Source organism: Oncorhynchus tshawytscha, linkage group LG08, assembly GCF_018296145.1.
Source record: "Oncorhynchus tshawytscha isolate Ot180627B linkage group LG08, Otsh_v2.0, whole genome shotgun sequence".
Taxonomy (NCBI): Eukaryota; Metazoa; Chordata; class Actinopteri; order Salmoniformes; family Salmonidae; genus Oncorhynchus; species Oncorhynchus tshawytscha.
In genome coordinates this window covers 89751305-89766585 of record NC_056436.1, presented here as the reverse complement: position 1 = coordinate 89766585, position 15281 = coordinate 89751305, and the positions used below count along the sequence as shown (strand labels likewise).

The 15281-nt window shown below is 40.9% G+C and overlaps 1 protein-coding gene across 1 annotated transcript in view; it reads right to left on the bottom strand.

The window, feature by feature from the left end:
- The window catches only part of LOC112256991 (iron-sulfur clusters transporter ABCB7, mitochondrial-like), a 63076-nt gene extending 48428 nt beyond the window's left edge, over positions 1-14648 (bottom strand). Inside the window, exons 1-3 of the mRNA XM_042326176.1 lie at positions 14475-14648; positions 8725-8799; positions 8562-8636 (exon numbers count right to left, since the gene is read on the bottom strand). Coding sequence (XP_042182110.1) covers positions 8562-8636; positions 8725-8799; positions 14475-14615 — 291 coding nt within the window. The 5' untranslated portion in view covers positions 14616-14648. The remainder of the gene's footprint in view (positions 1-8561; positions 8637-8724; positions 8800-14474) is intronic.
- Positions 14649-15281: the final 633 nt, after the last annotated feature.

The window sequence follows — 15281 nt, the reverse complement described above, 5'->3', positions numbered from 1 at the left end:
AGCCAGAGTAACTGTAATAGTCAGCCAGAGTAACAGTAGTCAGCCAGAATAACAGTAGTCAGCCAGAGTAACTGTAATAGTCAGCCAGAGTAACAGTAGTCAGCCAGAATAACAGTAGTCAGCCAGAGTAACAGTAGTCAGCCAGAGTAACAGTAGTCAGAGTAACTGTAGTCAGTCAGAGTAACAGTAAGTCAGTAATAGTCAGAGTAACAGTAATAGTCAAAATGTTTCTGAAGCAGTAGCACGGCCGGGGCTGATGGCCAGGGTTGCTTTTACAGCAATATGACAAGACATGTGATCTGTAGCTCTCTTGCCCAATTGCTTTGACAGACAGGGAAAACTAGAGCCCCCTGGCCTGTAGTTGCTGTCCAGCCCCCAGGGGACACTGACACTTGGTGCGGGGGTGTGTACGCCCAAGGGATGGAGAGCAGACTGGCCGTCTGCCTCCAGGTGGACCCGGAGAGCCTGCCTGACATCTCTTAGTGGGCCGTGGGGATAGGAAAACTGCTGTAGATGGATAAAACCCGTTCTGGCATGGACATCAAGGGCTCCCACCATTTTAAAGTCAACTGGGAGCGAGCAGCCAGTGATCAGAGCATTGTCTTCAAGTTAGGTTGCCTACGGTTTGAAAATGGATTTAAGCAATATCTCTGCCATCTAGTGGCCGCAAATTAATACCACCATTAGGTTCAGGACTCTAGCACTGCAGGTGGCAGTAAATATCAGCTTTACACTTATTTTAAACATAAAATACCTACTTTAAAATGAAGACAGCCTCGATGGTGCTGCTCATGCTGCCGCAGACGCCATAATGGCACCGATACAAAGATGAGTCCTCTATCTCTATGCTACAGACCTGTCTCCAGGTAGACCCGGAGATCCTGTCTGACACTACATCTCCCCGGAGGCCGTGGGGTTGTCATCACATCTGAGGTGCCAAGATGGTTGTTTACCTGCTCTGTCAGCCAGCTGCCACAGTGGCCTGGACTAGAGGCTGCTACACGGCTGCAGCAACACCAAGGTGATTATAGGAACGAGAGTGTGTGTGTGTGTGTGTGTGTTGCACGGTATACAGAAACGATGGTACTTTTCCAATACAAAAAAAATGTACTGTTCATAGTAGAATTTTTGTTAAGTTTGGTACCTCTGTCAAATGTGTCTCAAGTGACTGAGAGGATCAAGTCAGCCTACCAGCACAGCCACTTTGTAGCGCCAAGAGCAAAGAGTCTGCTGAACTTCCTGATTCATTACTAGAGCAGTCTGTCCACATCCTGATTCATTACTAGAGCAGTCTGGCTGTGTTGTTAGCTCCCTGCTCATCATGTTGTACACAGCTCCACTTCCTGATTCATTACTAGAGCAGTCTGTCCACTTCCTGATTCATTACTAGAGCCGTCTGTCCACTTCCTGATTCATTACTAGAGCCGTCTGTCCACTTCCTGATTCATTACTAGAGCGGTCTGGCAGTGTTGTTAGCTTCCCTCATGATGAACTGAAGTTAACACACTTGAATAATGCAACATGTCGGAATGTTGAACCTGTTCGCAAAACAAATGTCCTACAGGCTATAACACTTTTACAATGCAAGACGATACCGGTAGCTTCCAGCTTTAATTGTGGGCTACCTTTCCTTGCTAGCAGACAGGTGAATTAATTAACCTAGTACTTTGTTTGTAATAACATGAAACCATAATGTTAAATATGCTGCTTTCAATGCCGAGTGTCACCAAACCTCACCACCAAAAACAAATTCACTACTTTGTCTCCCTCGCCTCCTGTCGGGCTTCTGCTAGATTGTTGCTATGCAAAGTCAGATTCCACATTCTGCCTTGAAATTATATAATTAATTTCTTAAAGAGACAGCGCACGCTTTTTTTTTAAAAGGGATTGCTTTTATGCAAATGTTGATTAGTACAATCAAATATTCTCCTTTTCATCTGTAGCCCCATGAAATAAACTAAAACAAGCTGAATAAGGTCAATGCCTGACGCTCCTATTGAATACGTAGTCACCTGTATTGTGGAAAGACCTAGGTGACATCTTGATTTACCCAGTTTATAAATAGAGATTGACCATTCAAAAAATGATTACCATTAAGGTGTTTTGTAGTTAAATTGGTAAAACAAGTCAAATATATTTTTAGAATTGATTACTTAAATGCATACATGGCTTTCTAAAAAAAAAAAACTTTAAAAATGTAAATGATATTGAAGTGAAAAGATGTCCAACGATTGAACAAAGCCGAGTTTGTCTGGATCAGGTGTCATTCTGGGACTTTGGCTAATACGCTTTTAAGTTGCTGTCTTATCGTTTTGGTATCGAGTATCGTGATACTAAACCTGGTATTGAAGTAAAAAATTCTGGTATCGTGACAACACGAGTGTGTTTGTGTTAAAGCCTAAATCTGGTATCGTGACAACACGAGTGTGTTTGCGTTAAAGCCTAAATCTGGCTTTAATCCAGTATGTAAAGTACTGAAGTAAAAATTCTTGAAAGTACAATTTACAGTTCCTTGACTTATTCCACGCTTTGTTACAGCGGTCATGACGATGCCCTGTTGGTGAGGTTTATGAGTGACTCTTGGAAAGCCCTTTGTTAACAGAGAGTCGGGTAACATCAAAAGGTTGGGGAACGGAACCATATTTCGGTAATCCAACCAGTTGAAAATATGCGTTGCTACTTAAAGAATATGAAATCATATCAGTTGTCATCTGAGACATTATTACTGATGATAGTTTGTCATCCTATCTTGGAAAGTCTACACATTCTAGTTATCAGATTCATAAGGAATTGTGCAATTTAAATGTTTAAATATGAAACAATTTGTGAACAGATGAAATGTAATTTTAGCTTCTAAATGAGAGAATTGGTTTTCATAAGTGAACTACGGTCAACTCAGTGGCCCCGCCCAAGTGAACAGATGTTGGTTGTGAACTATGAAACACCCCCTTCTCTCCACCACTATATAAGCCCTTTAGGAAAATTTTACATTTGTGTTCCCGAGGACGACGGTCCATACATTAAAAGGGCTAACATCAAACTACAGAACTAAGCCAACTTCAGTGTGAGCTTAAAGTACGGCAACTTGGTATGAACTTTGATCTCTAATTCACTAAAGAAGTGATACCTCCTAGCCGTTGAGTTAGCAGCAGCGGCTGTAAACGTGGGCTAGGGAAGGACAGGAAAGTATCTCTTCAACCAAACACACAACGTTACTACAACACATCCGTTCTACCTTCTTCAGAGGACAGGAAGATCTCTGTTAAGCAACACTGCCTTCCATCTACGACCAACCTTTTGAAAGCGCAGCTCAGTAAATATTTCTTGCATTTTCCTTTTCCAAATGGGCGGTTATTTAGAATGCATAAGATTCTGTATTTACGATAGCATAGCTTTGCAAGGTCCGATCAGAGAGTATTTATTTACTAAATGCCTAAACAATTAAACCAAATGTTGTATTGCTGATTCAACTTGTTAGCCAGGGTTCGAAGATAACCAAGAATTTACAAGTTTCAGATGAGACTGAATAAGGTGACGATTAATAATTGACTGCTATTGATATAAAATATTACTAGGTCTTTAAGAGTTTATTCGGAAGATAACAGCTCTCTAAACATAATTCCGTGGTGCCCTGACTTTGTAAACTAATCATGTAAATGTAATTAACTAATCAGGTAATATTAATTACAGAGAAATGATTTTAATAGAATAGCATGTCATATCACTTAATCCGGCATAGCAAAGACATGACGTAGCCTTATTCTAAAATTAATGATTAAATTGTTGTTTTTTCCCCCGTCATCAATCTACACACAATACCCCATAATGACATCACAATAGCCCATAATGACATCACAATAGCCCATAATGACAAAGCAAAAACAGGGTTAGAAATGTGTTCCTTTATATATAAAAATGTGACATTGACATAAGTATTCCGACCGTTTGCTATGAGACTCGAAATTGAGCTCAGATGCATTCTGTTTCCATTCTTGGGTATGACACTACAAGCTTGGCACACCTGTATTTGGAGAGTTTATCCCATTATTCTCTGCAGATCCTCAAGTTCTATCAGGTTGGATGGGGAGCATCGCTGCACAGAAGCAGGTCTCTCCAGAGATGTTCGATCGGATTCAAGTCCGGGCTCTGGCTGGGCCACAAGGACATTCCGAGACTTGTCCTGAAGGCACTCCTGCGTTGTCTTGGCTGTGTGCTTAGGGTCATTGTCCTGATGGAAGGTGAACCTTCACCCCAGTCTGAGGTCCTGAGCGAACTGGAGCAGGTTTTCATCAAGGATCTCTGTACTTTGCTCATCTTTGCCTCGATCCTGACTAGTCTCCCAGTCCCTGCCGCTGAAAAACATTCCCACAGCATGATGCCGCCACCACCATGCTTCACCATAGTGATGCTGCCGCCACCACCATGCTTCACCATAGTGATGCTGCCGCCACCACCATGCTTCACCATAGTGATGCTGCCGCCACCACCATAGTGATGCTGCCGCCACCACCATGCTTCAACGTGGGGATGGTGCCACGTTTTTTCCCCCCAGACGTGATGCTTGGCATTCAGGCCAGAGTTACATCTTGGTTTCATCAATCCAGAGAATCTTGTTTCTCATGGTCTGAGTCTTTAGGTGCCTTTTGTCAAACTCCAAGTGGGCTGTCATGTGCCTTTTACTGAGGAGTGGCTTTCATCTGGCCACTAACAAAGGCCTGATTGGTGGAGTTCTGCAGAGATGGTTGTCCTTCTGGAAGGTTCTCCCATCGCCACAGAAGACCTCTGGAGCTCAGTCAGAATGACCATCAGGTTCTTGGTCACCTCCCTGACCAAGGCCCGTCTCCCCTGATTGCTCACTTTGGACGGGCGACCAGCTCTAGGAAGAGTCTTAGTGGTTGCAAACTTCTTTCATCCTCGAAAACAATCCTGTTTCGGAACTCAACGGACAAATACATTTTGATTTTGACGGCATGGCTTGGTTTGGTTTTCCTCTAACATGCACTGCCAACTGTGGGACCTTATATAGACAGGCCTTTCCAAATCATGTCCAATCTATTGAATTTATCACAGGTGGACTCCAATCAAATTCTAGAAAACATCTCACGGATGATCAATGGAAATACGAGTCTGGTAGAAAAGGGTCTGAAAACTAATGTAAATAAGGTATTTGATTTTTATTTTTAATAAATTAGCAGACATTTCTAAAACCATGATTTTTCTTTGTCAATATGGGGTATTGTGTGTAGATTGCTGAGCTTTTGGGGGGGGGCAGAGATCAACTTCACATAGAAATGCGTTATAGATCTATCACTCTCAATGAAAGCAAGTTGAAGTGGTAGATTTGTTTCCCGTTCTTAAGTTTTTGCAGCTTTCGCTTTCAGTTTTGTACATCAGCTTCAAACTGAAAGTACATTATTTGTGCTTATGGAAAATACATTTCACAGCGGCTTCGATGATTCTCTACACAATTGCTTGTTTTGTCACAAACTATAAATTAGGTGGTCTATTAGAATTTTAGCAAACAGGAAATGGTGGAGTGAATGCTGTATATTGCACTTTCAACAGTCAGTTGTTACTGGTCTAGTAGTGGTGGTATGAATTAACAGTCAGTTGTTGCTGGTCTAGTAGTGGTGGTATGAATTAACAGTCAGTTGCTGTTGGTCTAGTAGTGGTGGTATGAATTAACAGTCAGTTGTTGCTGGTCTAGTAGTGGAGGTATGAATTAACACAGTCAGTTGTTACTGGTCTAGTGGTGGTATGAATTAACAGTCAGTTGTTACTGGTCTAGTGGTGGTATGAATTAACAGTCAGTTGTTACTGGTCTAGTAGTGGTGGTATGAATTAACAGTCAGTTGTTGCTGGTCTAGTAGTGGTATGAATTAACAGTCAGTTGTTACTGGTCTAGTAGTGGTGGTATGAATTAACAGTCAGTTGTTACTGGTCTAGTGGTGGTATGAATTAACAGTCAGTTGTTACTGGTCTAGTAGTGGTGGTATGAATTAACAGTCAGTTGTTACTGGTCTAGTAGTGGAGGTATGAATTAACACAGTCAGTTGTTACTGGTCTAGTGGTGGTATGAATTAACAGTCAGTTGTTACTGGTCTAGTGGTGGTATGAATTAACAGTCAGTTGTTACTGGTCTAGTAGTGGTGGTATGAATTAACAGTCAGTTGTTGCTGGTCTAGTAGTGGTGATATGAATTAACACAGTCAGTTGCTGTTGGTCTAGTAGTGGTGGTATGAATTAACACAGTCAGTTGCTGTTGGTCTAGTAGTGGTGGTATGAATTAACACAGTCAGTTGTTACTGGTCTAGTAGTGGTGGTATGAATTAACAGTCAGTTGTTGCTGGTCTAGTAGTGGTGATATGAATTAACACAGTCAGTTGCTGTTGGTCTAGTAGTGGTGGTATGAATTAACACAGTCAGTTGTTGCTGGTCTAGTAGTGGTGATATGAATTAACACAGTCAGTTGCTGTTGGTCTAGTAGTGGTGGTATGAATTAACACAGTCAGTTGTTGCTGGTCTAGTAGTGGTGGTATGAATTAACACAGTCAGTTGTTGCTGGTCTAGTAGTGGTGGTATGAATTAACAGTCAGTTGTTACTGGTCTAGTAGTGGTATGAATTAACAGTCAGTTGTTGCTGGTCTAGTAGTGGTGGTATGAATTAACAGTCAGTTGTTGCTGGTCTAGTAGTGGTGGTATGAATTAACAGTCAGTTATTACTGGTCTAGTAGTGGTGGTATGAATTAACAGTCAGTTGTTGCTGGTCTAGTAGTGGTGGTATGAATTAACACAGTCAGTTGTTGCTGGTCTAGTAGTGGTGGTATGAATTAACAGTCAGTTGTTACTGGTCTAGTAGTGGTATGAATTAACAGTCAGTTGTTGCTGGTCTAGTAGTGGTGGTATGAATTAACAGTCAGTTGTTGCTGGTCTAGTAGTGGTGGTATGAATTAACAGTCAGTTGTTACTGGTCTAGTAGTGGTGGTATGAATTAACAGTCAGTTGTTGCTGGTCTAGTAGTGGTGGTATGAATTAACAGTCAGTTGTTACTGGTCTAGTAGTGGTGGTATGAATTAACAGTCAGTTGTTGCTGGTCTAGTAGTGGTGGTATGAATTAACACAGTCAGTTGTTACTGGTCTAGTAGTGGTGGTATGAATTAACAGTCAGTTGTTGCTGGTCTAGTAGTGGTATGAATTAACAGTCAGTTGTTACTGGTCTAGTAGTGGTGGTATGAATTAACAGTCAGTTGTTGCTGGTCTAGTAGTGGTGGTATGAATTAACAGTCAGTTGTTGCTGGTCTAGTAGTGGTGGTATGAATTAACAGTCAGTTGTTGCTGGTCTAGTAGTGGTGGTATGAATTAACACAGTCAGTTGTTGCTGGTCTAGTAGTGGTGGTATGAATTAACAGTCAGTTGTTGCTGGTCTAGTAGTGGTGGTATGAATTAACACAGTCAGTTGTTGCTGGTCTAGTAGTGGTGGTATGAATTAACAGTCAGTTGTTGCTGGTCTAGTAGTGGTATGAATTAACAGTCAGTTGTTACTGGTCTAGTAGTGGTGGTATGAATTAACAGTCAGTTGTTACTGGTCTAGTAGTGGTATGAATTAACAGTCAGTTGTTGCTGGTCTAGTAGTGGTATGAATTAACAGTCAGTTGTTGCTGGTCTAGTAGTGGTGGTATGAATTAACACAGTCAGTTGTTGCTGGTCTAGTAGTGGTGGTATGAATTAACACAGTCAGTTGTTACTGGTCTAGTGGTGGAGGTATGAATTAACAGTCAGTTGTTACTGGTCTAGTAGTGGTATGAATTAACAGTCAGTTGTTGCTGGTCTAGTAGTGGTGGTATGAATTAACAGTCAGTTGTTACTGGTCTAGTAGTGGTGGTATGAATTAACAGTCAGTTGTTGCTGGTCTAGTAGTGGTGGTATGAATTAACAGTCAGTTGTTACTGGTCTAGTAGTGGTGGTATGAATTAACAGTCAGTTGTTGCTGGTCTAGTAGTGGTATGAATTAACAGTCAGTTGTTGCTGGTCTAGTGGTGGTATGAATTAACACAGTCAGTTGTTGCTGGTCTAGTAGTGGTGGTATGAATTAACAGTCAGTTGTTGCTGGTCTAGTAGTGGTATGAATTAACACAGTCAGTTGTTGCTGGTCTAGTAGTGGTATGAATTAACTGTTACTGGTCTAGTAGTGGTGGTATGAATTAACAGTCAGTTGTTGCTGGTCTAGTAGTGGTGGTATGAATTAACAGTCAGTTGCTGGTCTAGTAGTGGTGGTATGAATTAACAGTCAGTTGTTGCTGGTCTAGTAGTGGTATGAATTAACAGTCAGTTGTTGCTGGTCTAGTAGTGGTATGAATTAACAGTCAGTTGTTGCTGGTCTAGTAGTGGTATGAATTAACAGTCATTTGCCTATGAGAGTAAAGGTGAGTCTTTCCCTACAGAACTGAGTTAGGAACAAATGAATGATCACCTTCTCTCTCTGTTTACATGCTGATCATGGAGCTAATAAACATAACATGCTTCTGTTATAGAACAGTTGGAAGTACTATTTGTTTTCCTACCACATTTTTGGGGTCTGCGTTTAGCCTTCCACCTGCATTTCCGTGCCAACATGTCCTCTCGGTCACCTGCAAATGCTGTGAGCAAGCACGCACAGTTCACATTCAAACGTAATAATTTCTGATATCATAAATGGCATAGGCCCCAATAACAAATCGAACATACCTTTGCAGCCTCCAGTATACGTCTGTTGTCACTTCTGTTGACTGTCCATGAGGCTGTCCTCAGGTTGGGGCTCAGCTAAAGAACAGGAGAACAGAGGGGAGGAGAGGAGAACAGAGGGGAGGAGAGGAGAACAGAGGGGAGGAGAGGAGAACAGAGGGGAGGAGCTTGTTTCCATAAACATTTTCAGGTACATACATGGAATTGTATTTGTTTTTTTACTCATTTTTCTTCAGAAAAGGCCACGGGCACGATCTGATGTGTGGAGACAATTCACTGCAGCTAATATAGAAGGAAACGCTGTGTACATTTGCAAATGCTGTGCCAAATCATATGTGAAGAATGCAACAAAGATACAGAATCATCTGGCCAAGTGCATAAAGTTCCCTCAGCGCTCACAACAAGCAACCTCTGTATTCGAGGTGAAAATCAGGCACCTTAGATAGCAACAGCTCATGGTCCCCCTGGAATCAGAAGGTTTTTTTACTTAACCTTAAACCTATAGCAGTAGCCATTGCACAGATTGAGGGAGACAATGCCATCCTGTCTGATGTTCAGACTCTGCTTGCAGATGTAAGATAATAAATCCATACTGCCCTGCCCACGTCACTGTTGCTCCAATCAGAGGAAACTGCAGTTCTGAAACACATCAAAAGGCGTGAAGACCACTGCCTGAAGCCCATACACACCGCAGCGTACATGTTGGACCCCAAGAATCCTGGCAAGAGCATCCTGTCTGGTGCTGAGATCAACAAGGCCTATGATGTCATCACTACTGTCTTGCCACCTTGGCCTGGATGAGGGCAAGGTTCTTGGCAGTCTGGAGAAGTACACTTCCAAGCAAGGGCTTTGGGATGCAATATGGCAGTCATGTCAACATATCTCATCAGCCACCTGGGGGAAGGGATATTGTGGATCTGAGGCTGTTTCCCCCGTTGACTCCATCATCCTCCAAACCACACCAACATCAGCCGCCTCAGAGCGCAACTGGTCCTTGTTTGGGAACACACACACCAAAGCACGCAACAGGCTGACTAATACAAGGGTTGAAAAATTGGTGGCCATCCGGGCAAATTTGAGGCTTTTTGAGCCTGACAACGAGCCAACCTCAACAAGGTTGCAAAGTGACAGTGAAGATGAGGCCTTTGAGTCTGATGTTCAAGAGGTGGACATTGAGGAGGTCCAGGGAGAAGACATGGAAGCCTGAGAGGAAGACAACTAAAGCTTTGGTTTCTGGACTATCATTTTACAGATGTTGAATATGTTTTTGGAAGAGGTGATAGATAATTGGCGATCAGTGAAATCATCTCATGTGAAGTCCACAAACGTTCAATTCGTAACTAAATATAGTTTTATTTATTTCTATTGGAAGGACTTAAGTAGACATAATTGCAAATGATTATTGTTAAGGTTTATGTTTCTGTCTCCATATGATATGGTAAATATATCCAATGCAAAAAAACATAATTTAAATGGAAATAATATTCATTTGCATATATCTCCATTAATTCCCAACTCGGAATATTCCCCAAAATGTGCAACCCCAGTTATCGGTATCAGGTGTTTTGGCAAGGAAAATGGATTGGTTGATTCCACTGTCACTCCCAAATGTTGCCCCATATACAGTTGAATGACAGATGCCTTTATCTAACTTTGATGGCCTAGCCAATGGCTGACTTAGCTGGCTTGTTTGCAAACAGGATGCATGTTTTGAAATATTTTTTATTCTGTACAGGCTTCCTTCTTTTCACTGTCAATTTGGCTAGTATTGTGGAGTAACTGATCTATCCATAATTGTCTCCTATCACAACAAACTAACTGTTTTAAAGTGACCATTGGTCTCATGGTGAAGTTCCTGAGCGATTTCCTTCCTCTCCGGGAACTAAGGACGGACACCTGTATCTTTGTAGTGACTGGGCGCATTGACACACCATCCAAAGCATAATTAACTTCAGGCTCAAAGGGATATTCAATGTCTACTCTTTATTTATACCCATCGATGCCCTTCTTTGCAATGAGGCAGTCATTCAAACATTATGTTAAACACTATTATTGCACACGGAGTGAGTCCATGCAACTTATGCGAGTAGTTAAGCAAACGTTTACTCCTGAACTTATGTAGGCTTGCCATAATAAAAGGGTTGATACTGATTGACTCAAAATATTTCAGCTTTTCATTTTTCCCACACAACTTTCATTGCGGCAATGTGTCATATATATATATATATATATTTTTTAATCAGTGACAGATGACCACTTGATTTAGGCTACATTATAGCATGCTAAATGTTTCTGATCAGTGACAGATGACCACTTGATTTAGGCTACATTATAGCATGCTAAATGTTTCTGATCAGTGACAGATGACCACTTGATTTAGGCTACATTATAGCATGCTAAATGTTTCTGATCAGTGACAGATGACCACTTGATTTAGGCTACATTATAGCATGCTAAATGTTTCTGATCAGTGACAGATGACCACTTGATTTAGGCTACATTATAGCATGCTAAATGTTTCTGATCAGTGACAGATGACCACTTGATTTAGGCTACATTATAGCATGCTAAATGTTTCTGATCAGTGACAGATGACCACTTGATTTAGGCTACATTATAGCATGCTAAATGTTTCTGATCAGTGACAGATGACCACTTGATTTAGGCTACATTATAGCATGCTAAATGTTTCTGATCAGTGACAGATGACCACTTGATTTAGGCTACATTATAGCATGCTAAATGTTTCTGATCAGTGACAGATGACCACTTGATTTAGGCTACATTATAGCATGCTAAATGTTTCTGATCAGTGACAGATGACCACTTGATTTAGGCTACATTATAGCATGCTAAATGTTTCTGATCAGTGACAGATGACCACTTGATTTAGGCTACATTATAGCATGCTAAATGTTTCTGATCAGTGACAGATGACCACTTGATTTAGGCTACATTATAGCATGCTAAATGTTTCTGATCAGTGACAGATGACCACTTGATTTAGGCTACATTATAGCATGCTAAATGTTTCTGATCAGTGACAGATGACCACTTGATTTAGGCTACATTATAGCATGCTAAATGTTTCTGATCAGTGACAGATGACCACTTGATTTAGGCTACATTATAGCATGCTAAATGTTTCTGATCAGTGACAGATGACCACTTGATTTAGGCTACATTATAGCATGCTAAATGTTTCTGATCAGTGACAGATGACCACTTGATTTAGGCTACATTATAGCATGCTAAATGTTTCTGATCAGTGACAGATGACCACTTGATTTAGGCTACATTATAGCATGCTAAATGTTTCTGATCAGTGACAGATTACCACTTGATTTAGGCTACATTATAGCATGCTAAATGTTTCTGATCAGTGACAGATGGGCAAACGAAGAGATATACCACCTCCTCTTACCCTATTTTCTCAGCCAGAGAATTATCCAAATGGACATTCATTAAAAAAAAATTAAAAATCACATCGATTCAGACACAGGCTTTTGGTAAAGAGTAGGTTACTAAGCAACAGCGAGTGAAGAGCAAACTAATCGACTCGTTAAACTACATAACACACCGTCTAAATGTTCAGATCGGTGATAATAAACAAGCTTACTAGACAAGATGGTCATGAGCAGCACTCACCTCAGCATAACATTTCTACAATCAGTATCCAACTGGAGATTGGTTGAAAATAAATATCTGAAATTGATTTATCAAGAGGCTTGTCTCAAAGCAGTGTGAAACGGTGCTGAATAGTTGGCTCCACACTGGAAGGCTACTGACTCAAATGTATTATTTGGGCATTTCAGTAAGCCACAATTTTATGGCTTCAATTGCATTAGCCTCTACCCAGGGTGGCAGGGTAGCCTAGTGGTTAGAGCGTTGGACTAGTAACTGAAAGGTTGCAAGTTCGAATCCCCGAGCTGACAAGGTACAAATCTGTCTTTCTGCCCCTGAACAGGCAGTTAACCCACTGTTCCTAGGCCCTCATTGTAAATAAGAATTTGTTCTTAACTGTCTTGCCGAGTTAAATAAATAAAATATTCCCAAAGTAATTCTTTATGGATCCATCCAGTTGGGGGTTGAGGAAACTGGCCATGAGATTGGCCATGAGTTTGGTCCAAATAGGATGTTTGGTCCTATACAGTGAGCGCCAACACTATTGGTACAGTGACACATTTTGTTGTTTTGGCTCTGTATTCCAGCACTTCAGATTTGAAATGATACAATGACAATGAGGTTCAAGTCAAGACTGTCAGCTTTAATTTGTGAGTATTTTCTTCCATAACGGTTTGCAAATTACAGCATTTTTGTACACAGTACAATAGTAGTACATGTACATAGTCCATTTTAGAGAACCAAAAGTATTGGGACAAATTCACTTGTGTATTAAAGTAGTAAAAAGTATTGCATGCCATATTCATGACATGCAATGACTACATCAAGCTTGTGACAAATTTGTTGGATGTATTTGCTATTTGTTTGGATTGAGTTTCAGGTTATTTTGTGCCCAATAGGAATGGTAAATAATGTAGTATACGAATAGACTTTCTAAATACGGATAATCCTGAATGAATTGTGAATAATGACGAGTGAGAAAGTTACTGTAGCAGTTTTGCACAGATACATACAGCTATGGGTGACTCCATCCGCTGAAACTACACTTCCCAAATTACGTTTACACACAGGTGTTCAGAGCTAGATAGCTAATTGGCACAGGTGGTCGCCTCTTGTCTCCGTAAATAAGCGCGGAAACATGGAGATATGGCCGTGTGGGAACCCTAACATGGAGTGTATTCATTTAACCTTTATGATTTCTGGCTGAAAGATAAGGACCCTTATGCGTCCAAAACCACAAGCGAGACACGTTCATGTTCAGACCGAGCGTCAGGCATCTTAACAAAACTCCCCATTCAGAAGACGCCTTCATCCAATGACTTATGGGACTGAGAGTCCATGATCAAGGGCTAAACCAACCCATTTCAGGTGTCAGGAACACATTGAGACAGGGTTCGTGGTGGAAAACATTTTTACAGCCTTTAAGATAAGATTTTAGGCATCAAGAGCAAGCTATGTGCCAGAATATCCAGGATCAATGCAATTTAACCGTTATATCACCACAGTGACAGTGTTGCTCAACAGTGAGTAAAGCATGTCATCGTACCAGTAGTACTAGTTGGCTTACAACCTGGGGTGTAATCATTAGTTCAAACAGTTTATTGGACAAATTCCCGGTGGGTCCCTGTCCATTTCGTTCGCTTCCGTTTAAGAAACGTTTCGCAACAAAATCGGTCTAATTAATAAGCCCATGGTGTCTGTCACCTGCAGCTATTATCAGTTGGTCCACCGGTGGGATGCGCAGTCTTATATCACGGGACAGACTGCACTGACACGCTGTACTTTGTCAGTTCTGAAGTAGGCAGGTAGGGTAGCGGTTACGAGCAAGTAAACGAAAGGTTTCTGGTTCGAATCCCCGAGCCGACTGGGTAAGCTAACCACAGCTACTTATGGGATGTTATCCAAGTAACTTAAACTAGTTAATGTCGAAATTACTTTCACTTTAATCTCAACTTGAAGCCAAACATCGACAGCCATGGCAATCTTGTGAAACAACGCACCGCAAACTTGGTTAACTTTCTGACTAACACAACTTAATACCCAGTCACCCCAAACTAGCTAACTTTATAACATTATGATGGACACTTGTGTCTAAGAGCAGTATCCTTCCTCCCCAGGTTAATACTCACCAAATAAGTCCTCTGTTGCTTCCCATTCGGTGTGTTACCTCCTCTCCAAATATGATACGAACTTGTATGTTGGAGTAAAGTAGTAAATGTTTGTCTTTGCAAGTGGAGTCCACATTTCAGCTGTACCACCAGCGGCGCCATCTTGCCAGAGGAAGGCTGGTTCCATAGTCAACGACGTTACGTCACAGCAATGAGATCGATATTTCCCCGGATGTATAAATGTGAAGCATCCGCTTGGCGTTACCGCGGAGGAAGCCCAGTTGTATTCATAAATGGTAAATTCACAAATAAAATAAAAACACTCTTCCGTGTTTTCTATAAGGAATTCTAGCAGTACATTAAGACCATTATACATTATTCTAATAAGGAAGCTGTTAAAAGAAACACACATATTGATTGTTTTAAGGTATTTGTATCATCTATAATTTGTTGTACCCCCTAGCATATGATATCATTGTCTATTTATGTACTTCTTGTAAGTATACAGACATTTCTACATTGGTAATAAAAATATAAATAAATGTAAAAAGGAAGCCCAGATGCAGGCATTGGGAGACGCTGGACCGAGATGGACTTGGTTGAAATTTCTGCAAAATTTCTCATCGATGATATATTTGATGTTAATAAAATGTTCTGTTCCCAAAACTATAATTTATTACGAACAGAGTGGACTAGGTTTTGTAGACTTTACTCTTTGCATTAAAAATTAAATACAAAAAAATAAATGGCGTTGTTTAGAAGGAGTGCAAAGAGAAATGTTGTTATTGGACACAAGCACTTCACAGAGTAGGCGTTCCCTAACGGAAA